At 36.7% G+C, this 20,365-nt stretch overlaps 3 protein-coding genes across 3 annotated transcripts in view; 2 read left to right on the forward strand and 1 right to left on the reverse strand.

Annotated features, from left to right (window-relative positions):
• LOC110463029 (THAP domain-containing protein 1-like) overlaps positions 1-12,517 on the reverse strand; it is a 22,005-nt gene extending 9,488 nt beyond the window's left edge. Inside the window, exons 1-3 of the mRNA XM_021517364.1 lie at positions 12,267-12,517; positions 10,963-11,092; positions 10,634-10,689 (exon numbers count right to left, since the gene is read on the reverse strand). Coding sequence (XP_021373039.1) covers positions 10,634-10,689; positions 10,963-11,092; positions 12,267-12,503 — 423 coding nt within the window. The 5' untranslated portion in view covers positions 12,504-12,517. The remainder of the gene's footprint in view (positions 1-10,633; positions 10,690-10,962; positions 11,093-12,266) is intronic.
• Positions 1-20,365, forward strand: part of LOC110463023 (zinc transporter ZIP10-like) — a 115,782-nt gene that overhangs the window by 35,865 nt on the left and 59,552 nt on the right. The window lies entirely within an intron of this gene.
• LOC110463030 (zinc transporter ZIP10-like) overlaps positions 15,653-20,365 on the forward strand; it is an 8,724-nt gene continuing 4,011 nt past the window's right edge. The window contains exons 1-3 of the mRNA XM_021517365.1: positions 15,653-16,462; positions 16,875-17,064; positions 17,552-17,742. Coding sequence (XP_021373040.1) covers positions 15,653-16,462; positions 16,875-17,064; positions 17,552-17,742 — 1,191 coding nt within the window. The remainder of the gene's footprint in view (positions 16,463-16,874; positions 17,065-17,551; positions 17,743-20,365) is intronic.

Genomic DNA, 20,365 nt, shown 5'->3' on the forward strand with positions numbered 1-20,365 from the left:
GGTTGTTATTTGTTTTATATTATTAATGAGGAAGTATTGGTTTCTTTGACATGTGTCTACCTGGGGTATGCCGTTTATTCCAAGTTTCTGGTTAATAATTTTACAGCAATTTTGAGGTAAAGATACAGATAGTTGATGTCAGAAAGCTGAGTTAGTTGATTTAACATTTATCATTCACATCACTTTTCTTGCATGTTGTAAATAAATTTTATTGATTTCTGCTGATTATCTTGTGTTATAAATCCATGGTTTAAAGTTTGTGATCATGTATTTTGTGAGTGAACAGGTAAAGGATATGTACAACTGTTCAGTGTTCCTCCAAACCAATCAAATTAGTTAACCTCCCCTCACCCACCCTAAGTAGTTGGTTTAGATTGCGTCCCATTTTTCAAAAACTCCATTATGTTAATTTGGACCTGGTGGTAAAGAATCTTGGAATCTACCAGATATAATCAAATCTTAAATACACGAAGAATATTTTTAATGAAGTACAATTTATTATACCCAGTCTAACATTAACAGCTTATATTTACATTTGATTTAACTTAATTGACCTCTCTAGGTAAATTTTAAGTCCAAGAAAAAAATCACAAAAAATATATTTTACAGGTAATTTTTTATCAAGAATAGTTATACTAAGTATGTGTACATATCACTATAGCAAGGTTATTGTATTCGATTAAATTAATCTCTTCATCTTTATTTATGAAAAGTGTCTGACACTAGATCTTAAAGTAGGGAACTTAGATATAATATCAAAAATGAAGAATGTCTTATATCTCAGTTCCTTTTCCAAATGAATTTTATCACACAGGGAAGCATATGGTAACTGGACTTTTCCGCCAAAGTTTGAAGCAGATTCCAAGAGAAATATTCAGTTTACTAATACACGAGCAAGATACTTTATTCCGCTTGTTCCAGTCTACTCAGCTGTAAATGAGTATGTGGTTGGGCTAGTGCAAGAAATGCTGAATGCTAGCTGTGTCTCAGTGCCGAAATGGCAGCACCGGCTGTATGCTCTCCATGGAGTTGAGAAAGATATTGACTGGTTGCAAATATATACAATGGAAGATATGACAAAAACAAATATTACATATGAATAGCAGGTAATTTTGTCCCTCTACAATACTGAAAAGTCTCATTTCCATTAACTATAACAAAGTTTACCCCCTCCCTAGGGTAAATGGGTGACAATTGATAAAAAAAACCCTTATATATCAGATATACACCTCATACACCTTCTATAAATCAGGTATACACCTTCTATACATCAAATATGCATCTACTACCAATAAAAACCTCCCATACATTAGGTATACACAACCTTTACATCCGGCATCAGCTCCTATAAGTCAGGTATCACCTATACATCAGGTATACACCTTCTATACATCAAGTAAACACCTTTGGGACACTCCGATATATCAGGTACCAGGTATTCTCCTCCCATACATCAGGCATATATACACCACCTATGCATCAGGTAAACACCTCCCATACATCAGGTATACCTAGACATCCGGTATATAGTATACACCTCCAATACATCACTCATCAGGTATATATACCTCCCATACATCAGGTATGTATACACCACCTATACAACAGGTAAACACCTCCCATACATCAGGTATATACACATTCCATATATCAGGTATATACACCACCCATACATCAGGTATATACACCTCTCATACATCAGGTTTACACCACCCATACATCAGGATTACTCCTTCTTTGCATCAGGTAACGCCTTTTATTCATCAGGTATCACCTCCTTTACATCAGGTGTACACCTCCCATACATCAAGGCATTTTAGATCGCTATTCTCTGTAGAAAAGTTTTCATTATTCCTCATCTATATAAGAGTTGTCTTATATGTTGTTTAGATTACCTGTTACCATACAAGAAATATGAGCTTGGGGATCGCAACAATTTCCATGCTATGACCCAGGGAGGAAGTCCTCAGGGATTGGTTGGGCTCCATTAAGGACTTGATAGCATGAGTGTTATTTTCTCTGCATGTCCAGCAACACCCAAAATTCCTCTATGGCTGCTTTGTCCCAGTTTTTCAGACCTGAGATATGCTACAATCTGTAGTCATTAAGGAAAAGTAGTTTTTTGAAGATGAAATTGTCTTATTTTGCTCTATATTGGGCCCCATCTTATGCCATGCCCTTCTAGGTTGCAGAAACTTGACTGATACAAAATATGGTCACATTATTGCCTCAGACATTTTTACCGTTATTGTAACAATTTATATGGTGACAGGTCCTTCGAGAAAGTAGTCTTTTACAAGTTAAAATTTGCCAATTTCCCTTTATTGGCCCCGCCCCTCAACCCTAAGGTGGCCATATCCTTTCATAATATAACAGGCCAAAAATATATTGTATTGTGCCTTCCCAAAACTTTTTTGCCAATTTTCAAAGGAAGTACTGTTCAAGTCAAAATCACTCTCCTTTCTATGTATAGGCTAAATAAAAATAAATAAAAATTGAATTTATTACCTATCTATACCTATCCATATTTTTTTCAAACATGTAACAGGAAACAAACATCTTTTGTTGTATATAGATGATACTCATACACACTAAGTGATGACTCTATAATTATGAGGTAAATCAAATAGTGTTAGTTTATATGCAGTATATGATCAACAAGTTTCAGCAATTAGATGATATATAACTGAAAATAGTTATGAGAGATACTTCATATACATAGCTTATTAAAGAAATACAGAATGTAGTGTACAGATAATGTAAAGATAGGATTATGTATACACAGTATATAAAGGTACTATACAGAATATATGAAGTACAGATATATTTCATTCGTTATAAACTCTGTACACAACTCTCTATATGCTCTCTTTAACACTCTCTATATCACTGTTTACTAGCTACTCTCTGAATACTATGTATATGACTTTCTATATACTCTGTATTATGTGATGCCTGTGTACTCTGCATACCACTCTTTATATACTATGTATACCACTCCTAACATAGCCTGTATACCACTCGATATACACTATATATCACTCGTCATATACTCTGTATACAACTCCTCATATATTCTATATACCACTCTTTTATTCCATGTATACCACTCAATATATTCATTCTAACACACTTTTATACTATATTTACCACTCCTGATATATTCCGTATACCACTCACTTTATAATCGGTCACCACTCCTTATATACTTTGTATATAACTCACTATTTACTCTGTAAACCACTCTCAATATACTCTGTATACCACTCTCTATACTATGTTTACCACTCTTTACAAACCTCTGTATATCACTCTCTATATATACCCTGTATAGCACTTCTTATATCTGTTTACCACTCTCAATATACTCTGTACACCACTTCGTAGATACTGTACATACTAATCCTTATATACTCTGTATACCACTCTTTTTACACTGTATTCCACTCTATATATTTTCTGTATACCACTCTTTATGTGCCCTGTATACTACTATTTATAATCTGTATACATTCCTATGTAAAGACATTTCAATTATCTTTTAAAATAAACAGGAGGCAGGGTTAGGGCCTGTCTATTGGGCAAATCCTGATAACATAAGTGTATCCAAATCGTCATGTTCAGAAATTGTATATACATGTATTAACATAAACATGTATAGAATACCACAGACAGATTAAACACATGTACTCAGTATTATGGACAGATATTTAACTTGTATTTACTATCACACACAGGTAAACCATATGCAATTACTACATATATATACTGTCGCAGACAGGTATTACACACGTATATACTACCACAGACAGGTATTTCACATGCATTACTACCACAGACATGTATTACACACGTATATACTACCACATACAGGTATAACACATGTATATATATATACTATCACACACAGGTATTGCACATGTATACAATATCACAGACATGTATAACACAGTCATGTATATACTATCACAGACAGCTAGATATTACACATGTATATACTATCATACACAGGTATTACACATGTATATACTACAACAGACAGGTATGACACATGTTTATAATACCACATACAGGTATAACACATGTATATACTATCACACACAGGTATGGCACATGTACCCGGTATACAATAGCACAGACATGTATATACTATCACAGATAGGTATTATACACATGTATATACTATAGCATACATGTATTACACATGTAATAATATACTATCACACACAGGTATAATACATGTAGATACCATCACAGACAGGTATTACACATGTATTAATTACTACCACAGAGAGGTATTACACATGTATATTTATACAATTTACAATAATTGTCCATTACATTTACCCTATACATGTTTTATGCATACATTTATATATACATGTACATGTATCACTATTGACAGTAAGACAGATTGATAATTGATTGCCTATCACTGTATATATTGACAGGTATGAACTCTTCCAATTCATAGGTTGGAATAGTTGATTATAAAATTTCAGGGGTGAATGAGTTCATCAGGGTTTGAACCAACTTGATCTAGGAAACTTATTCCATGCTTCATGAAACTAAAATTTCACCTTTATAGATATATTTATATATATATAATATATTAAAACATTTTCAATNTTATGTTTCAAATGCGTCCTCTAACCAAGTGAAAATAGCATTTATGGGTATAAACGTAAATAAGTGTTATAGTGAATTTCACTTGGAACAAGAGATGGTTTTCATGCTGATGAGGTTAAATCCTAAAGCTTTCTTGTTTTTACTTTTTAAGACAATGAAGCTGGAGACAAATGAATCTAAATGACTTAACGATTGACAATATGTTTTATCATTTAATTGATGTTTATTATTTACCAGAATCTGATAACATGTTTTAACAGATATTTAGTTAATGCTATGAGTTTAACTGTTACCACCGGTAAATTGTGAAAACATTTGTATTATGTTTGGGAAATAAAAAATATACCACGGAATAGAATAATACTGTGTTGTGTTGAATATATTTTCATACGACCCAAAGAAGTACTGTGCAAGTCGTTTGTGCTCTCTTGGACCACATGGGAATTCCTTTTTGACGTTGTTTTAAGATAAAGTGAAGTATTCTGATCGGGGTCCAGTCGTCCCGTACCGCCTCCGGCAATCCGTAATAGTCCACCCGTACCAAGGTTTAGTTATTTTCGCTTTGTGTCTAATAATATTTCCTTCACATCAGAGATTTATACCTTCATTCGTCACAATGGCAATGATTCGACCACTGTTGACTGCGTCTGTACAGCAACAAGGATATATGTCCCTGCCACCACAATCGGTCGTATCGATGATGTATCGTTAGTTAAAATACACCTGTGACATAATCCTGCAAAGGATGCAACATTATTGGAAGCATCTGAAACACATGATACTCTTAGCTTCGTACTCGTACAGCATTAAATTCAGATAAGTAGGTAGCAACGGGGTCATGTGGAAAAATTGACTTATTGCGTTTGATAACTGTAATGGATGGTATCATATATATTATACATGTATGGTCATGTCCACTGTGTGTACAAAGCACTTGCGCGCTCAGCATATCGTGTATGCGTGAGCCCTTTGGTAAACCCGTCTTCAGTTGTTTTTTGGGTTGGTTTGACTCCATAATTATTGACGCTAATATGAGTTTTTATGTCCTTACTAACATACTCACGCATCAACACAAACTTTTGGTCACGTCTGACAACTTCAAGCCCATCTGTCAGTCATCCCGGCAAACAGCACAGCCTACTTTCTAAGATTTTAAAACACAAATGTTAAACACAAACATCAGGAACACTTGAAAATATTATAAATATAGCCCAAGAAAACCCCTTTGTGGAACAATACGTTACTTAAACATAAAGTACCAACAGTGAAATATAAAATTCTGAATACGGATTCTCTCGGAAAGGACAGCCACGACGGGTATGTTGGAGTGAATCGTACCCTTAAGACAGATAAGTTGAGTAAACTTATATACATGTACTTACGCTCATACTGTGAATCTATCGCCCGGTCTCTGAAATATAAAAACTGTAAAAACAATAAATGCCGGATTGAAGTGATCGTTTGTCGCCTTCCAAAAAGCACTCCTGACGCAAAATTTATGTACGATGTTATTCGAGACACAAACAGCAACAAAAATATCAACTCCACCCTTTAGATTTGCCGACACTTAAACCTGTCCTATATGGATTTAAAGGACAATTCTATGACTTGGCACTAGTACCTGAAAGCCATAAATGACGCGTCGGTTTCATTGTAGAGGACCTTGTGCTCCAACAAGCCGTCAACTCAGATGCGTGAACACGCTGGACCAGTTTGTCAGCAACCGTCCATTCCTTAACAAAAGATGTGAATGTCTCCCTGGTATCAGTGATCACAACATCGTTTACTAATTTCTGATTCTCGATCTAGCACTCAAAGGCAACAATCCAGTATTCACTGGTTGAGGAAGGGAAACTTAAAATCACTGAGGAAGTCCTCCGAAGACAATTCATCCGAATCTTCAAGAGAACGTTTACGTTATGTGGCAACACCTTGGGTTCAAATCCATCTTCAACGCCAAACCCCCTCTCATCTTTGAGGCGAGGTCCCATATGTAGAGAGCATGCAAGGATGCTTAAAACGATCACGTCAACAACATGATTATCGATGACGACGCCCACCCAAAACATTCTGGCACCTCTTCAAATGTTCACCCATGAAACAGAATTGAATCACATCCTCAACACTCGGTGTCAACTTTCTTGTCGAATGAGAAACTCTCAACCATAACAAAGTTAGAAATAATCAGCAGGTAGTCTGATTCCCCGTACATAGAGGATTGGAATGGTGGAATCTTAAAGCTTCTCCGTAACATGACCCCGATCAAGGCGCCCCGACAAATTGCATCGACTATTCAAAAGAAAATGCACAGGAACACGCTCTTTTGTTTCCAATTTTCTAAAAAGATGATCGCGTCCTCAAATTACCGATCAAACTCTCTGACATCAATATGGTTAAAAATAATCAAAAAGGAGTACATTCTAACCGAAAGCCAACAAGGATTCAGGAAAAGACAGTCCAGCAATACATCGTTATTTGTCGCAATCCAATATCTCTCGAAAAGACTGAATAGTGGATAAAGGAACACCAGTTTGCTGAGCGTCTTCTCTTGAAATTGCACCGCTATGACGTTAGCGGCAGCATGTTGGAGTGGATTGATGAGATCTTGTCACATCATAACCATACTATTGCCCTTGAAGGAAAGACATCGAAGGTGCAATCTAAATGTATTTCATTGTCGAAATTATCATCGTCTACAACTACACATCCCTGACAGTACTAGTCGTTTGCGGAAATTTCAATCCTGTATATAATTTGCATTCATTTCTTGTGCCTTACACTAGGAATACATACTGCTTTACTATTGCTATAAATTGATCATTTTTTAATGATTATTAATAAGTTTGTACATTTACTAGTCGTTTGCTGAAATTTCAATCCTGTATATAATTTGCATTCATTTCTTGTGCCATACACTAGGAATACTGCTTTACTTTTGCTATAAATTGATCATTTTTTATGATTATTAATTAGTTTGTAAATGATCTGTCAGTTTTTAATTAACATCAAAGGAAATAGAGACCGAAATCTTAATTGTTCTTTATTCGATAATTGTAAAATAAAAATTTAGAAGTTCACATTAATTGGTGCTTTTATAATTATAGGCACGCGTGTCAAGTTGACTAAATTGCCTTTCCCATTTAAAGTGAGTATTGGACTTGAGCAAGGCTGCATCCTATATCCGTTGTTGGTTTCAGGAGAAGGCCACGCGCGCATGATTCAAGCATGTGACCTTCTAAAAAAATAATATCTAGGCCGTAGATCATGTATAGACCCTTTCACTATTTTTTGCAGACATGTACACAAACGCCACTGAGTGGGTAATTTCGGTTTCCGCTTCCGTATTTCATGTTGTTTACATTAGAAACGGTGTCTATAGCATGGCTAACCGGGATAATTTAAACAAGCCCGGCGTTGACGCATTGAAATTATTGGCTTCCGAGAATAACATCGCCACAGAAAAGAAGAAGAAGAGTGAGCTGGTTTCACAGTTACTGGGTGCACAGGCTCCAGTATCTGCACTGACTCCAGTGTTGAGTCAGTCATCTGGCGTACTTGCGGTTTCGCCGAAAACCTACCCCCTTTTAACCAGGTTACATACGGATCGGACCTCACACAACTACCAACTATTAAGTTTAATGACATTTATGAGTTTATGATTTTGCGCCCGACTGACTCGGGTAGTTCTTTAAAACAAAAATGAGAGGTTTAGACAGATCTACTAAACACTATGATGCTGGCGATGTCCAAGGAGTTTCAATAGCACAGGTACTGTAACGTTACTGAATAACATGCTAAATATATATGTCTGAAGAATCTCCTAGAAGAGATGAAAGTACTAAAGACATGTTGTTGAGAACAAAAAAAATATAATATGTATATATATCTATTACATTTATAGAGATTGCTTTCTTCTAAAAGTGAAGATCAGGTTCATCAGCTTAGTTCATTCAACTTATTTCAAAATGGGTAAAACGTTGATTTCCATCGTCTTGCTAAATTTAGTAGCATTTAGTAGCATGTAACGCAACTGTATAGTTACAGGGTTGTACTATATGTTCTTTTCCCCCCTGGAAGGTTGATGAATCCATTGTGTATGTCAGGCCAACATGTCAGGCTTCTATGAAGAAACACCACTATCAAATGTATGTGTGTGTAACCCTCTCCCCTGACAAGGACAAACTAGAATATGCCTATTGCCAGTGTCCAATTAGGTAGTTACATTTTTTTACTCAAGTTTACATGCATGGTATCTAAATATAACCAGATTTACTCTGCATTTACATACTAATTGAGTCAATATCCATACCAATTTGTTTCAGTGTACTTGTTCTATACCGACTTTAGGGACAATAGGGTAATGAGGCTTAAATTTAAACTATTGTTTTGATGCTTTAAGAATTTATTAGGGAGTGGGGTTGTTACATTCTAAACAATAAATTCAGTTAATTGAATAACATGATAAAACAATGCAAACAATATGAAGAATAGTTCAAATTTCAGTCTTATCAAATATCTCAAAACAGACAGCAGTGAGTGAAATAATAATAACTTATTCATTTTTAGTCCAAGTTGAATTTAATATCTGGTCACATAACATTTATACTGCATAAATTAGTACAAATGGTGTTCACAGAGGAACACTGAAGTAGAATCCTGTATTCACTAAATGAAATAAACCAATAATTTTAACTGAAATTATTACAGACTATCACAGGCATGCAGCCACATTGGTGGACTTTTATTTGCTTTGGCGCAAGGACAAACAACCAAAAAAGGAACATTGGAAGAAAGCTGCACCTCCAACCTTTGTATGTGAAAAGTCCCTAGAAACCAGATTAAAGCGCAATCTCTACGAAATTTCCAGCTGGCTAAGCCAAGAGTCACTCCAAATAACCTTACAAATACAATCCAGCCACCACCTCAGTGTAATTTTGATCCAAGAATTCTGAGGACAGGTCTCATGACCTCCACAAAAGTCTGCAGGAGCTGAGGAAATTAAGGGAGGTTTTCCGGAAAAAAAATGGCATCATTAATAGTGTTTTGAATGCAATTTCTCTATTTTAGTCTAAACTTTTATTAACTGTACAAATATTTTTTTTGTACTTTAAAAAATTAATTTATGAATATAAACATAGTATATACATTGAGGAATTATTTTTGCTCTTAGATATGTCACACTTTTGGAACATTCCTGACCATGTGCCAGATGTATGCCATGAAGAAGAGATGAAAACATCAATACATCCACTTCAGTAAATTTGTGTCGGGTCTTTCTCTACCTTGATGGTAGGACAGAGCTAGAGATATTAACAAATTGAAAGGACCCTCATTTCTACAGTAAATATATCTCAATAGATTAATGTATTAAGTTGGTAGGTATGATAAAGGATACCATCAGTTTATCTTAGTGCTTCATTATATCATTTTATGCTGAAATCACCTATATACACTATGAAGATATATCAAGGAAATGAATTGGTGATATCAGAAACTGACATGAGTTACATAACACTGTAATAAAGTGATGTCACATAATTCTTATAGCGATATCAGCATTAATGTCAAATAAATTGGTCTATGACTGTCATAACCAGATGGTTTGAATAAGTGGAATACAATGCCTAAGTGATATTACCAATTTCATTATTTTGGTATCACTTAAATAGAATTCAGTATATGGTGTCCGATACTTTGAATGTGCTGTATTTTTTGTCAATTTTACAGTTTCATTTAAAAACAATTTCAACCAAAGGGTTATTGTCAATAATGATTTATATTACATATACATGTATATATATTTATAGATGTTTCTTGCTCCTGAAAGACAACAATAAGGACTCATCATTCATCTTTCATAAAGCCTAATTTTGACTTACTTGTACAGCCACAAGAAAACGGCAAATGTTGGGAGACCAGTGTAAAATCGTGTCCGTGTGTCATTGTCCTTTATTTTGCCTACTCCCCATTTGAGCTGGCGTACCTCCTCTTTTAGTAATCTTACTTCCTCCTGGAGTCGCCTATTCTCCAAGAGAAGAGGGTCTTCATCACATTGGACACCTATTGGGATCAGGGAGAATTTCAAATTTGGTTCCAATTTTTCCCATCAAGGCACTGAAAATCAGATTGTGATACTGTAAGTTGTGTTTTATTTCTAAACAATCTCGTCATGTTGGTTAGTATAGATAGAATAAAGGAATCGAACATTTGAATGTATATAGTAATATAAAGACCCAGAATGGAGGCTGTTTGGGAAAGTAGGTTAATAAATCATTGAATAAATAATCAAAACTGGGGAGGGGTTAATTACAGGAAATACATGTATTACTTTACCAGTGTCAACAAGAACATTAACATCTATGTCATCCTCTTCTTGAACCTCAGCCTCAGCTTCAGGTTCTGGGACAGGCTTACAGGACCCTCTGTGCATGGGTAAAGACACTTTCTTTTTTACCTCCTCCAGCTATATTTGTTTTGTTTTCAAATATTGGCTTTCCTGTACATAAAATGATCACACAAAAATATTATAGAAAATAAATATTTCAAACTCATTGCAAAGCTATAGAAATATAAAAATAAATTGCAGACATATGAAATTAACTACCATGATTCTTTTTGACGGTTATCGGTAATTTTCACAACTCGACATAAAATTTGACAATCAAAAGTTTTCTTTGAATGCAACCCCCCCCCCCTCCCAATCCCCGATATTTTGGTCATGATTTATAATGTGATTAGAAATATAACAATTTTGTTGATGCAGTATTGGGAAATAAAATGAAATTGTTAATAATCATGTTGTGTTTAGTCTGGTGTGTTGTTTATATACAACAGTAACAAATAGTTATAGGTATGCATTAGGAAAGAAAGGGGTAGGTGTGGAGTTGATATTATATCTTGGATTCATCTCTAGCCAGCTTTCTTGTCTCATGATATGTTGATGTCTAATTGTTTAACCACCTTTCAAAATGAAGTTTTTTGTAATTTATTTGAAAGTTTTAATTTGAAAATCTAACAACCATTGATAAAGACAGAATTTTAGTTCTCATTTTTTTTCAATAAATGATGTTTAATTTAAACTTGCAAAATTTGTTTTCATATAAGTTAACGTTATGTTATATGTATAACCTGAACATGTACGTATATTTGTAGTTGCATAGTATTATTTATGTAGAGATTATGTTTGTGTTTCCTGAAATTATGTAAGATATGCTTTAACACGGTTCGATAGTTTGAAAAGATCAACTGCCATGGTGAATTTGTAATGCAACCAGCAGGGATACAAAGCAATCTTATATCTGTTATAATACAACTGCTTTATAATGCATCTACAATTATAAGAATAAATATCACATCTATGTGTATTGTGTATGTATATGTGCTGCGATACCAATGGTCTGATCATATGGGTTCGTTACAAATGCCTGACATACACATATGCTATACTGACATGGGTCACAACACACATAAACATATATGTGTGCTGTGACCCATTTCAGTCTAATATAGCATATGTGTGTAACGAACCCCTGTGGTCTGATGGTTGCTGTTGCTTAAATATGTTTTTGTCATATAAAATATAAGTTATTGTAATAAATTTACCACCTTTTAAATAACCTTTTTTGTTGATTTTTTACCTTGTATTTGAAAATTGTCGTAGCGTAATTCTCGTCAGCAGGGTCATATCCATGCCAGCCGTCGATAAAATGCTCGGAACATATCCAAGAACTTTCGTTAGGAACCCAACCATCCCTGTTAAGTGCTTTTATCCATGTCTTCCGCTTCAGCTTATCTTTTGGGAACCGAAAAAAACTTACTTTCTTTGACCGGTCAAACTGGTTTGCGCACTTGTATACAATGCAGGTTTTCACCATGATGGTTGTTTACGTATATCCAGGAACCCACTCAGTGGCATTTGTGCGCATGCGCGACGTACTTTCCCGCAGTTAACGTGAAAGGGACTATTCAATTAAAGTCAACCCATAGCTCATGATTAACGATACCACTCCGAAATCAAGGCGAAACTAAATATATTTATTATACAGTCTGTGTCTAGACACAGATACATCATATATCGATTGACCTAGTTAAGATTCCCCAAGTTAAAACATTCGGATAGCATTTTGATGAGTCATATAGCTTTGAGAAAACACTGGAAAGTTCTGAATGACTGTTAGATATGTGAATGGGACAGCCATATTTGAATCACGTTTTCAGCCTGTGCACACGACACATCAAAATTGCCACAAAAGGTAAATATTGGACTAAATGGGAAACCTAGTCGGTATAAAAATAATGTTTGAGTTGAAAACATAACATTTACCAATTTAGGATGAATATCAGCTTAAAGTATTGCAGAAATTGATCAAAGTATGTGCTTACACCTTTGTGTAAGGTGTGTCATGCGGTAGATAGGCAGCTGGCGCGATATATTCGGAGCAGGCCTAGGTGCCGCCCGTCTCGTGGTGCTGTTTCATGTGAATGATAGATCGTTTAGAGACTGTAGGACGCCAGTTCCTACATTAATCAGTTTCTTAAATATCCTTTGGTACAAAATATATAAGAACTAACTATCAATTTTTGTGCTTTAGATTCAATTTATTATTTGGTTTTTTTTTAAATTCTCATAATAATTTAAGTGAGATCAATGCAATCACGTGGTTTTTAGCTCACCTGCCCGAAGGGCAAGTGAGCTTATGCCATGGCGCAGCGTCCGTCGTCCGTCCGTCCGTCAACTTTTCCTTTAAAACAATACTTGTCCTGAACGGTCCAGTAGATTTGGACTAAATTTGGTCTGGAACATCCTTAGGTCAAGGGGAATCAATTTTGTATCAATGANGGGCGGGGCCCAATAGGGGAATTATAGCAAATTCTTTAAAATCCTTATTCTTCTGTAGGATGAAAGGATTTGGTCCATATTTGGTCAGAAGTATCCTTTACGGAAGGGGAACCAATTTCGTATAAACCGTGGGTCTGGACCCCAGGGGCCTAATTGGCGGGGCCCAATAGGAGAAACATAGCAAATTCTTAAAAATCCTTCTTATTCTGTAGGAATGAAAGGATTTGGACTAAATTTGGTCTGGCGCATCCTTAGGCCAAGGGGACTCAATTTTGTTTAAATGGTGGGTCTGGCCCCCTGGGGGCTGAGGGGCGGGGCTCAATAGGGGAAATATAGCAAATTCTTTAAATTTCTTCTTCTTCTGTAGGAATGAAATGATTTGTTCCATATTTGGTCAGAAGCATCATTGAGGGAAGGGGAACCAATTTTGTATAAACCGTTGGTGGGGTACCCCAGGGGCCTAAGGGGTGGGGCCCAGTAGGGGAAACAAAGCAAATTCTTTAAAATCCTTCTTCTTCTGTAGGAATACAAGGATTTGTTCCATATTTAGTCTGAATCATTCTTGGGTAAAGGGGAACCAATTTTGTATAAACCGTGGGTCTGGCCCCCAGAGTGGCGGGGCCAAACAGGAGAAAGATAGAAAATTATTCTTTAAAATCCTTCTTCTTCTGTAGGAATGAAAGGATTTGTTCCATATTTGGTGTGGTTCATCCTTTGGTAAAGGGCGGGGCCTAATAGGAGAAATAGAGGTAAAACCTTTAAAATCCTTCTTCGATCATCTGGATTATGGGATTTTATCCTTATTTAGTCTGGAGCATCCTTGGGTCAAGGGGAATCAATTTTGTATAATTGGTGGGTATGACCCCCCTAAGTTGCCTATAGGTGTGGGGCTCTGTTTGAAGTTTGTTCTCGCTATATCTCAAGTACTGGATGGATCTTTCTGAAATTTCATATGTACTTACAGCACCTACTTCATACCAATTATTTTAAACATATTCAGGTGAGCGATACAGGCCCTTTGGGCCTCATGTTTTTTTTAAAGAAATAGCACAGATATTATATTAATAATATAACACAGAAAATGATATGGTTGGTGTGTGTTTAGAAAGGGAAACCATACACAGTTTTCAAACTTTCAAGGTACGTTTCCATCGTCATAAATGTATAATATTCTGTTTTAATAAAGTGGAAATTAACAAACCCCCAAGCTAATTGTGAATCTTTAGAACTGGTTATTGGCAATTTGCTTTTATTTTTTGTATCTTGATTTCCAAATTGAACACTTTCAGGTTGTCAAAAGATTTCATCTGAAAAAAACCCAACAGATGTCATATTCTAATTAGGTTTGAATATTTTACCAAGGGGGTAAATACACTACACACTTTCCATTTTGAGCACACTCAACCTCAAAAATTAACCCTGAAAAACATGGAAATTGTGTCCGACAATTCTTGTGCCTTTGAGCATGCACTACTACCATAATATAGATGTTATTTTGTTGTCTTGATATGTAAGTGCCCCTGTCAGCCATTATTTTTTTAATTTAGTTTAAAATATAACGTCATTCCCTAGGAAACTAAAATTCAATATTTCAGCTATTGGAGTACTCAGATAATTGTTATCATTAATATTTGGACCTCACAAGTTTCGTTTTCCTTTGACTCAAGTAATAAAATAGGGATAAGCTCAAATAATTTTAGATGTTGCATTTGATTTGTTTGTGTTTTAAGTCCTATTAACAGCTATGGTCATTTAAGGATGTGCCAGCTAGGTTTTGGTGGTGGAGGAAAGCTGGAGTTCCTGGAGAAAACCCACCGACCAATGGCCAGTACCTGGCGACTGCCCCACATAGGTCTCGAACCTGTGACCCATGATGTTGCAAATTTGAAGGAGGAAAAAATATGATAAAAAAAAAATTGTCGAAATAATGATACATTTACAATGTGAATAAGCCTCAATTACACTAAATTGTTTTTGCAGGTGGATAGACTGACCTTACAAGAAAAACTGACCAGAGGAGTCGACTGAACCAACAATATGTGTTTCACACAGAGTTCTAAGTTCTGTTTCATCTGTCTCACGTTACACACCCTCACCTGTCTCCCGACTATCGGCCACGCTAACGAAAGTCAAAACCTCTCTGCCTCACAACCTACCATTTCTTCTGAAACACATCAACACGGGATGCCTAACGATACCTCTTCAGATCACGATCATCACAACCATGAGGAAACGTCTAAAGTGACCAACCTTGAAGATCACGATCATCACGACCATGAGGAAACGTCTAAAGAGACCAACCTTCAAGATCACGATCATCACGACCATGAGGAAATGTCTAAAGTGACCAACCTCAGAGATGAGTTATTAAATGCGCAAAACCTTTATGTGACATATTTGATTGATAGATTCGGTTATAATGGTGTATTAAACTATGACAGTATTATACATATGTTGGAGAGCCTGGGGATAAATCTTAAAGTACCAGCGAACCACTCCCATACTGAACACTCTCATCAAATAACTGATAGTCATGCTGGACATAGTCATGATGCAGATCATTCAGAGCAAATTCATGACTCAGATCACGAAAAACATAATCCAGAAACAGACCACGAAGATCGTCATCATGATGGCTCGGATCATGAAAATCATGATCATGACTCGGATCATGAAAATCATGATCATGACTCGGATCATGAAAATCATGATCATGACTCGGATCATAAAAATCATGATCATGACTCGGATCATAAAAATCATGATCATTACTCGGATCATGAAAATCATGATGGCCATCAAGATCATCACCATACACATTCTAATAATACAAGTGTAGGTAGCCATAAACTTTTAAATAACTCTGATCATGATGTACGTAGACGTCGCTCAAGCAGTCTTGTGAGGAGACAAAAAAGGAAGATACAAAATGAATCGGAGGACTCTCACAATCACTTAGAGGGAGGTGTTGAATCTCAGGCAAATAATGAAAAGGTAAATTACTGCAATACTATATCAATGATATTCTTTTTATCATATTCCTTTTTATTTTATTTTTAACTCGTCACCTTTGCTCACTAAATGCATTACCGTATTAAAATGCAAACACCCCAAATGATCTTATCAGGATGATGTGCCATTAATGTGAATGATAAACGAACAAACACACACTTAAAATATATAGTAATAACCAAGATTTTCATTAGAGACACAAATAGAATTAAGATGAGACGGGTGTATTTTAATTTTATTTGATGTGAATAAATGTATATGTTCTGTGGGCAATTTTTAAAAATGCTTAAACAATTCAAACAAAAACAATCAGTTTTGACATTTTTCTGTTTATGTTATTATTTGTATGTTCTTTCAATAATTTGTCCTTTACATCGTGATGATTTTTTTCCAGTGTGATGACCTGATCAGCCGGTTTCACATTCACCGGGATGAGACAGTGACAACTAACCGGTTACTACAGATGTGTCCAGGGATACTGTTCACACTCTCTCGGGCCGAGTGTAGGAAAAAGGTCACTGACCATCAAGCCCACCCAGTCAAACAGGCTATCACTATCGCTTTCACAGATATACCAGCAGAAGGTGTGTGTGTATTGTTTATGTCTTATATAATTGCCAGAAAGGGTTGAACCAAATAGTACAGCTGGAAGTAGTGTCCTTATGCTGTTATGTGTCGTTGAATAGGGGACAAAGTTTTTCAACAATAAGTGAAGTTGAATGTTTATAATTAAAGGTCATCTAGAAGGAAAAATAATCATGTACTTGATAGGTGAAGTAATCTGACGTTATCTCCCCTGTCTGTGGAAAGAGCCTTGAACATACTTCTAAAGGTTTTTATGAAATCAGAATATAAAGCCGTCTCCCATTATTACTGCAACGTAGCACATGTTTAGTTTAGGTCCAGTGTAAGTTTTACATTTGAGATTATTTTTTTAATTTGTACATTTTGCAAACTTTAAAAAAAGCATTGATAGCTAGCTTGTATGATTTCATTTTTTTGAATTACATTTTCATATAATATAGTGTTTGAAAAGAAAAATTTAAGTAGTTTTCTCTTTCTGCCTTTTAGTGTGGGGATATTCAACCATTGCTGTTGTGGTCATCAGTTTGGTTGGGCTTCTTGGTGTAGCCGTTGTCCCTATCATGCAGAAAGTCTTTTACAACCACCTGCTCCTGTTCCTAGTGGCTCTGGCTGTGGGGGCCCTAGCAGGGGACGCCTTATTACATCTCCTACCACATGTAAGTAATAATATAAATATATAATTAAGTAACCCTAGCTATGGGCCTCTACATTATGTATTGGGTAAATGGGGTTAGTTTTGCTGCTGTTGGGACTGAATCTCCTGTGGGACTTATCATATAGGAAGGAGAAGATATCTGCTCTGTTCACATGCCTACACAATACTGTTAATTGTACAATAAAACTGTATGTTACTGGTTTTGAGGGATATAGAGTTACGTTAAACAGATTCCAAAATAAATGCATACGAGAAACCCAAGAGTCATGAATCAGTAAAGATACTTGTAAATATATATACAATGCAGGGGCGTAACAAACGGGTATTCAATGTGTAAGCCCAAGGATGAAATGTGCTGCCGAAGGCAGCACCCCGAAGCGCGCAGCGTGAGGAGGGGGAGGGTATGGGAGGGGTTTTCTAGAAGTTTGTTTTCTAGAACACTTGATACGAGTTCTCCCGTGTTCTGGGGTCAGTTTCAATGGCCCTTTTAAAGCAAGAAAATATCGTTTTCCCCCATTTTGTTTACAAATATTTTGCTTATTTTTGGGTACGTTGATATTGGTACTCATCTACGCCAATTCTGTTATGGCGCTCGGTAACATTATTCCACGGAAAAGAAAAATCTAAATACATGTGGATTTTGGGATGGTTGTTGTAAGAGTTTTTCTCTTAGTATCACAAGCTATCACTAGGAATAGTTTAACATTATGTACATAAGAACTGATATACTGGTCAATGTAAAATGTAAAGCCATGGTTTATGACCATTCTTTAGTGAGTGAGTACTATGTCTGTACCGATAATTTGCATAGCTAGGGTTGCACTGGCACGGTTACCATGTCTAATGCTTGAAGCCAGGCCACATATTGTTCCCTTTATATGTATACATCATATCAATAAAAGCGGTAAAAATCTTTAAAACACTTTAAATCACGGGGAAACTAGAGTTAATGTTTGGGTACACTAATAATTAGCAAGGCTAGAGTTTCACTGGCGCGGTTACCATGCCGAATGAATATGCTACCCTCAGTTCTACATTTGTTAGAGACTTTATTTGCAATGAAGCATTTCAGTTGGTGGTCTTTATAGCAGCAGATGACGTCTTGCCCCAGCCTTGAATTTGACCATTACACTGTAAACATCAACTGCTCTATCTTTGTGGCAGTGGAGCATTGCCAAACTGGAAAGTCGGTTAGTGGACATTGTTGAGCGCATGTAGTTCTTGATTCGTCGCATGGAGCTTAACGACCGCTCGAAACTTGCTGTGGACACTGGCATTGTGATTAAGATGGCCAGTATTGCATGTATGGAAGGGTACAGTATGTCATCTGTTTGACACAGAGTGGTTAGGAGGTCGGCGGGGTTCTCCTTGTCTGGCACCATTTCCCATCGTATTTTCCATCTTGCTACTTCCCTCTGGTAGGCTTGGCGTCCAAAGCCAAGGTCTTCCTCGTAGGTTACAAAGATAAACTCAGCCATGATATCGTCCAAGTTCCTCAGAAAAATGGGTATCATATATTGAGCTTTGAACCTTTTCTGTTGAACAAGGAGTCTAGTCTCGAGCTCACTAAGGAAGTGGTCATTGAAGGGGTAGTAGAGAGCTCTCCTCCAATACTGGGGTGGGTTTTCAGCAGGAACATTGTTTCTGTGTATTTGCCGTCCTGTTCGTCTGGGGACACATGGTTGGATTTGAAACTGGGCGGCAAGTGCCGTTGCCTTGTCGTACAAATCGTCCCATACGGCCTCATCGTTCCGTTCCCCGAGGAGCATCTCCACTACTACAGTTGCCTCTGCTGATGCAGCCACAAGATCTGTGTTGATCTTTTGTAGCAACAGTGACAGCTGGACGGTGGATCCAAGTATGTGTTCTGCTACCACCAGTGTAATTATAAAGTCAAACCTGAGGATTGCATTTAGAAGATCCCCGGCGCGTCGATCTGTTCCCTGTTCGAGTTCCTCAAAGGCTTCAACTACACATTGAAGTGCTGCTCTGAAGGTGAACAAAGCGTCAGCCCTCGCACTCCACCTCGTTTCGAACAGCATCCGCAGTTTGGTTCTTCTCCCTATTTCTTCTTTGGAAGCTTCGTGTATTGCTACCTTTTCCCCAAGTTGCATCAGACGTTTGGCTGAATACCCAAAGGCAAACGAAATTTCCTTGACCATATCCATCATGGTTCGCACGACTGCTAAGTTGCATGCATGTGTGATGGCAAGGTTCAAACAATGAGCTTTGCAATGCACATACTCTGCCAAGGGAAACTGCTCCTTTACTATCGCTTGTATTCCTTTGCATTTACCACTCATATTTGACGCACCATCATATGCCTGTGCTCTCATTTTTACGACATCTACTCCGTGGTCTCTTAATGTTCTTAGAAATGTTGCGACGAGGCTTTCTCCAGTCAAGGACTCCGCTTCCGTAAAACCTAGAAACTCTTCCCGGACAACGCTTGCTCCATCTCTGGCTTTGTGCAGAAATCTGACACAGATTGATATCTGCTCCTTTGTTGCAGAATCCGTTGCCTCGTCGGCAATGAGGGCGAAGCATGGGGCAGCGTTGCAATCCGATACGAGTTTTTTGCGTATCTCACCTGCGCACAAGTCAAGTAGTTCGTTTTGTATTTTGGGGGATGCATTTTTTTTTTT

This window comes from Mizuhopecten yessoensis, unplaced genomic scaffold (assembly GCF_002113885.1).
Source record: "Mizuhopecten yessoensis strain PY_sf001 unplaced genomic scaffold, ASM211388v2 scaffold10857, whole genome shotgun sequence".
Lineage (NCBI taxonomy): Eukaryota > Metazoa > Mollusca > Bivalvia > Pectinida > Pectinidae > Mizuhopecten > Mizuhopecten yessoensis.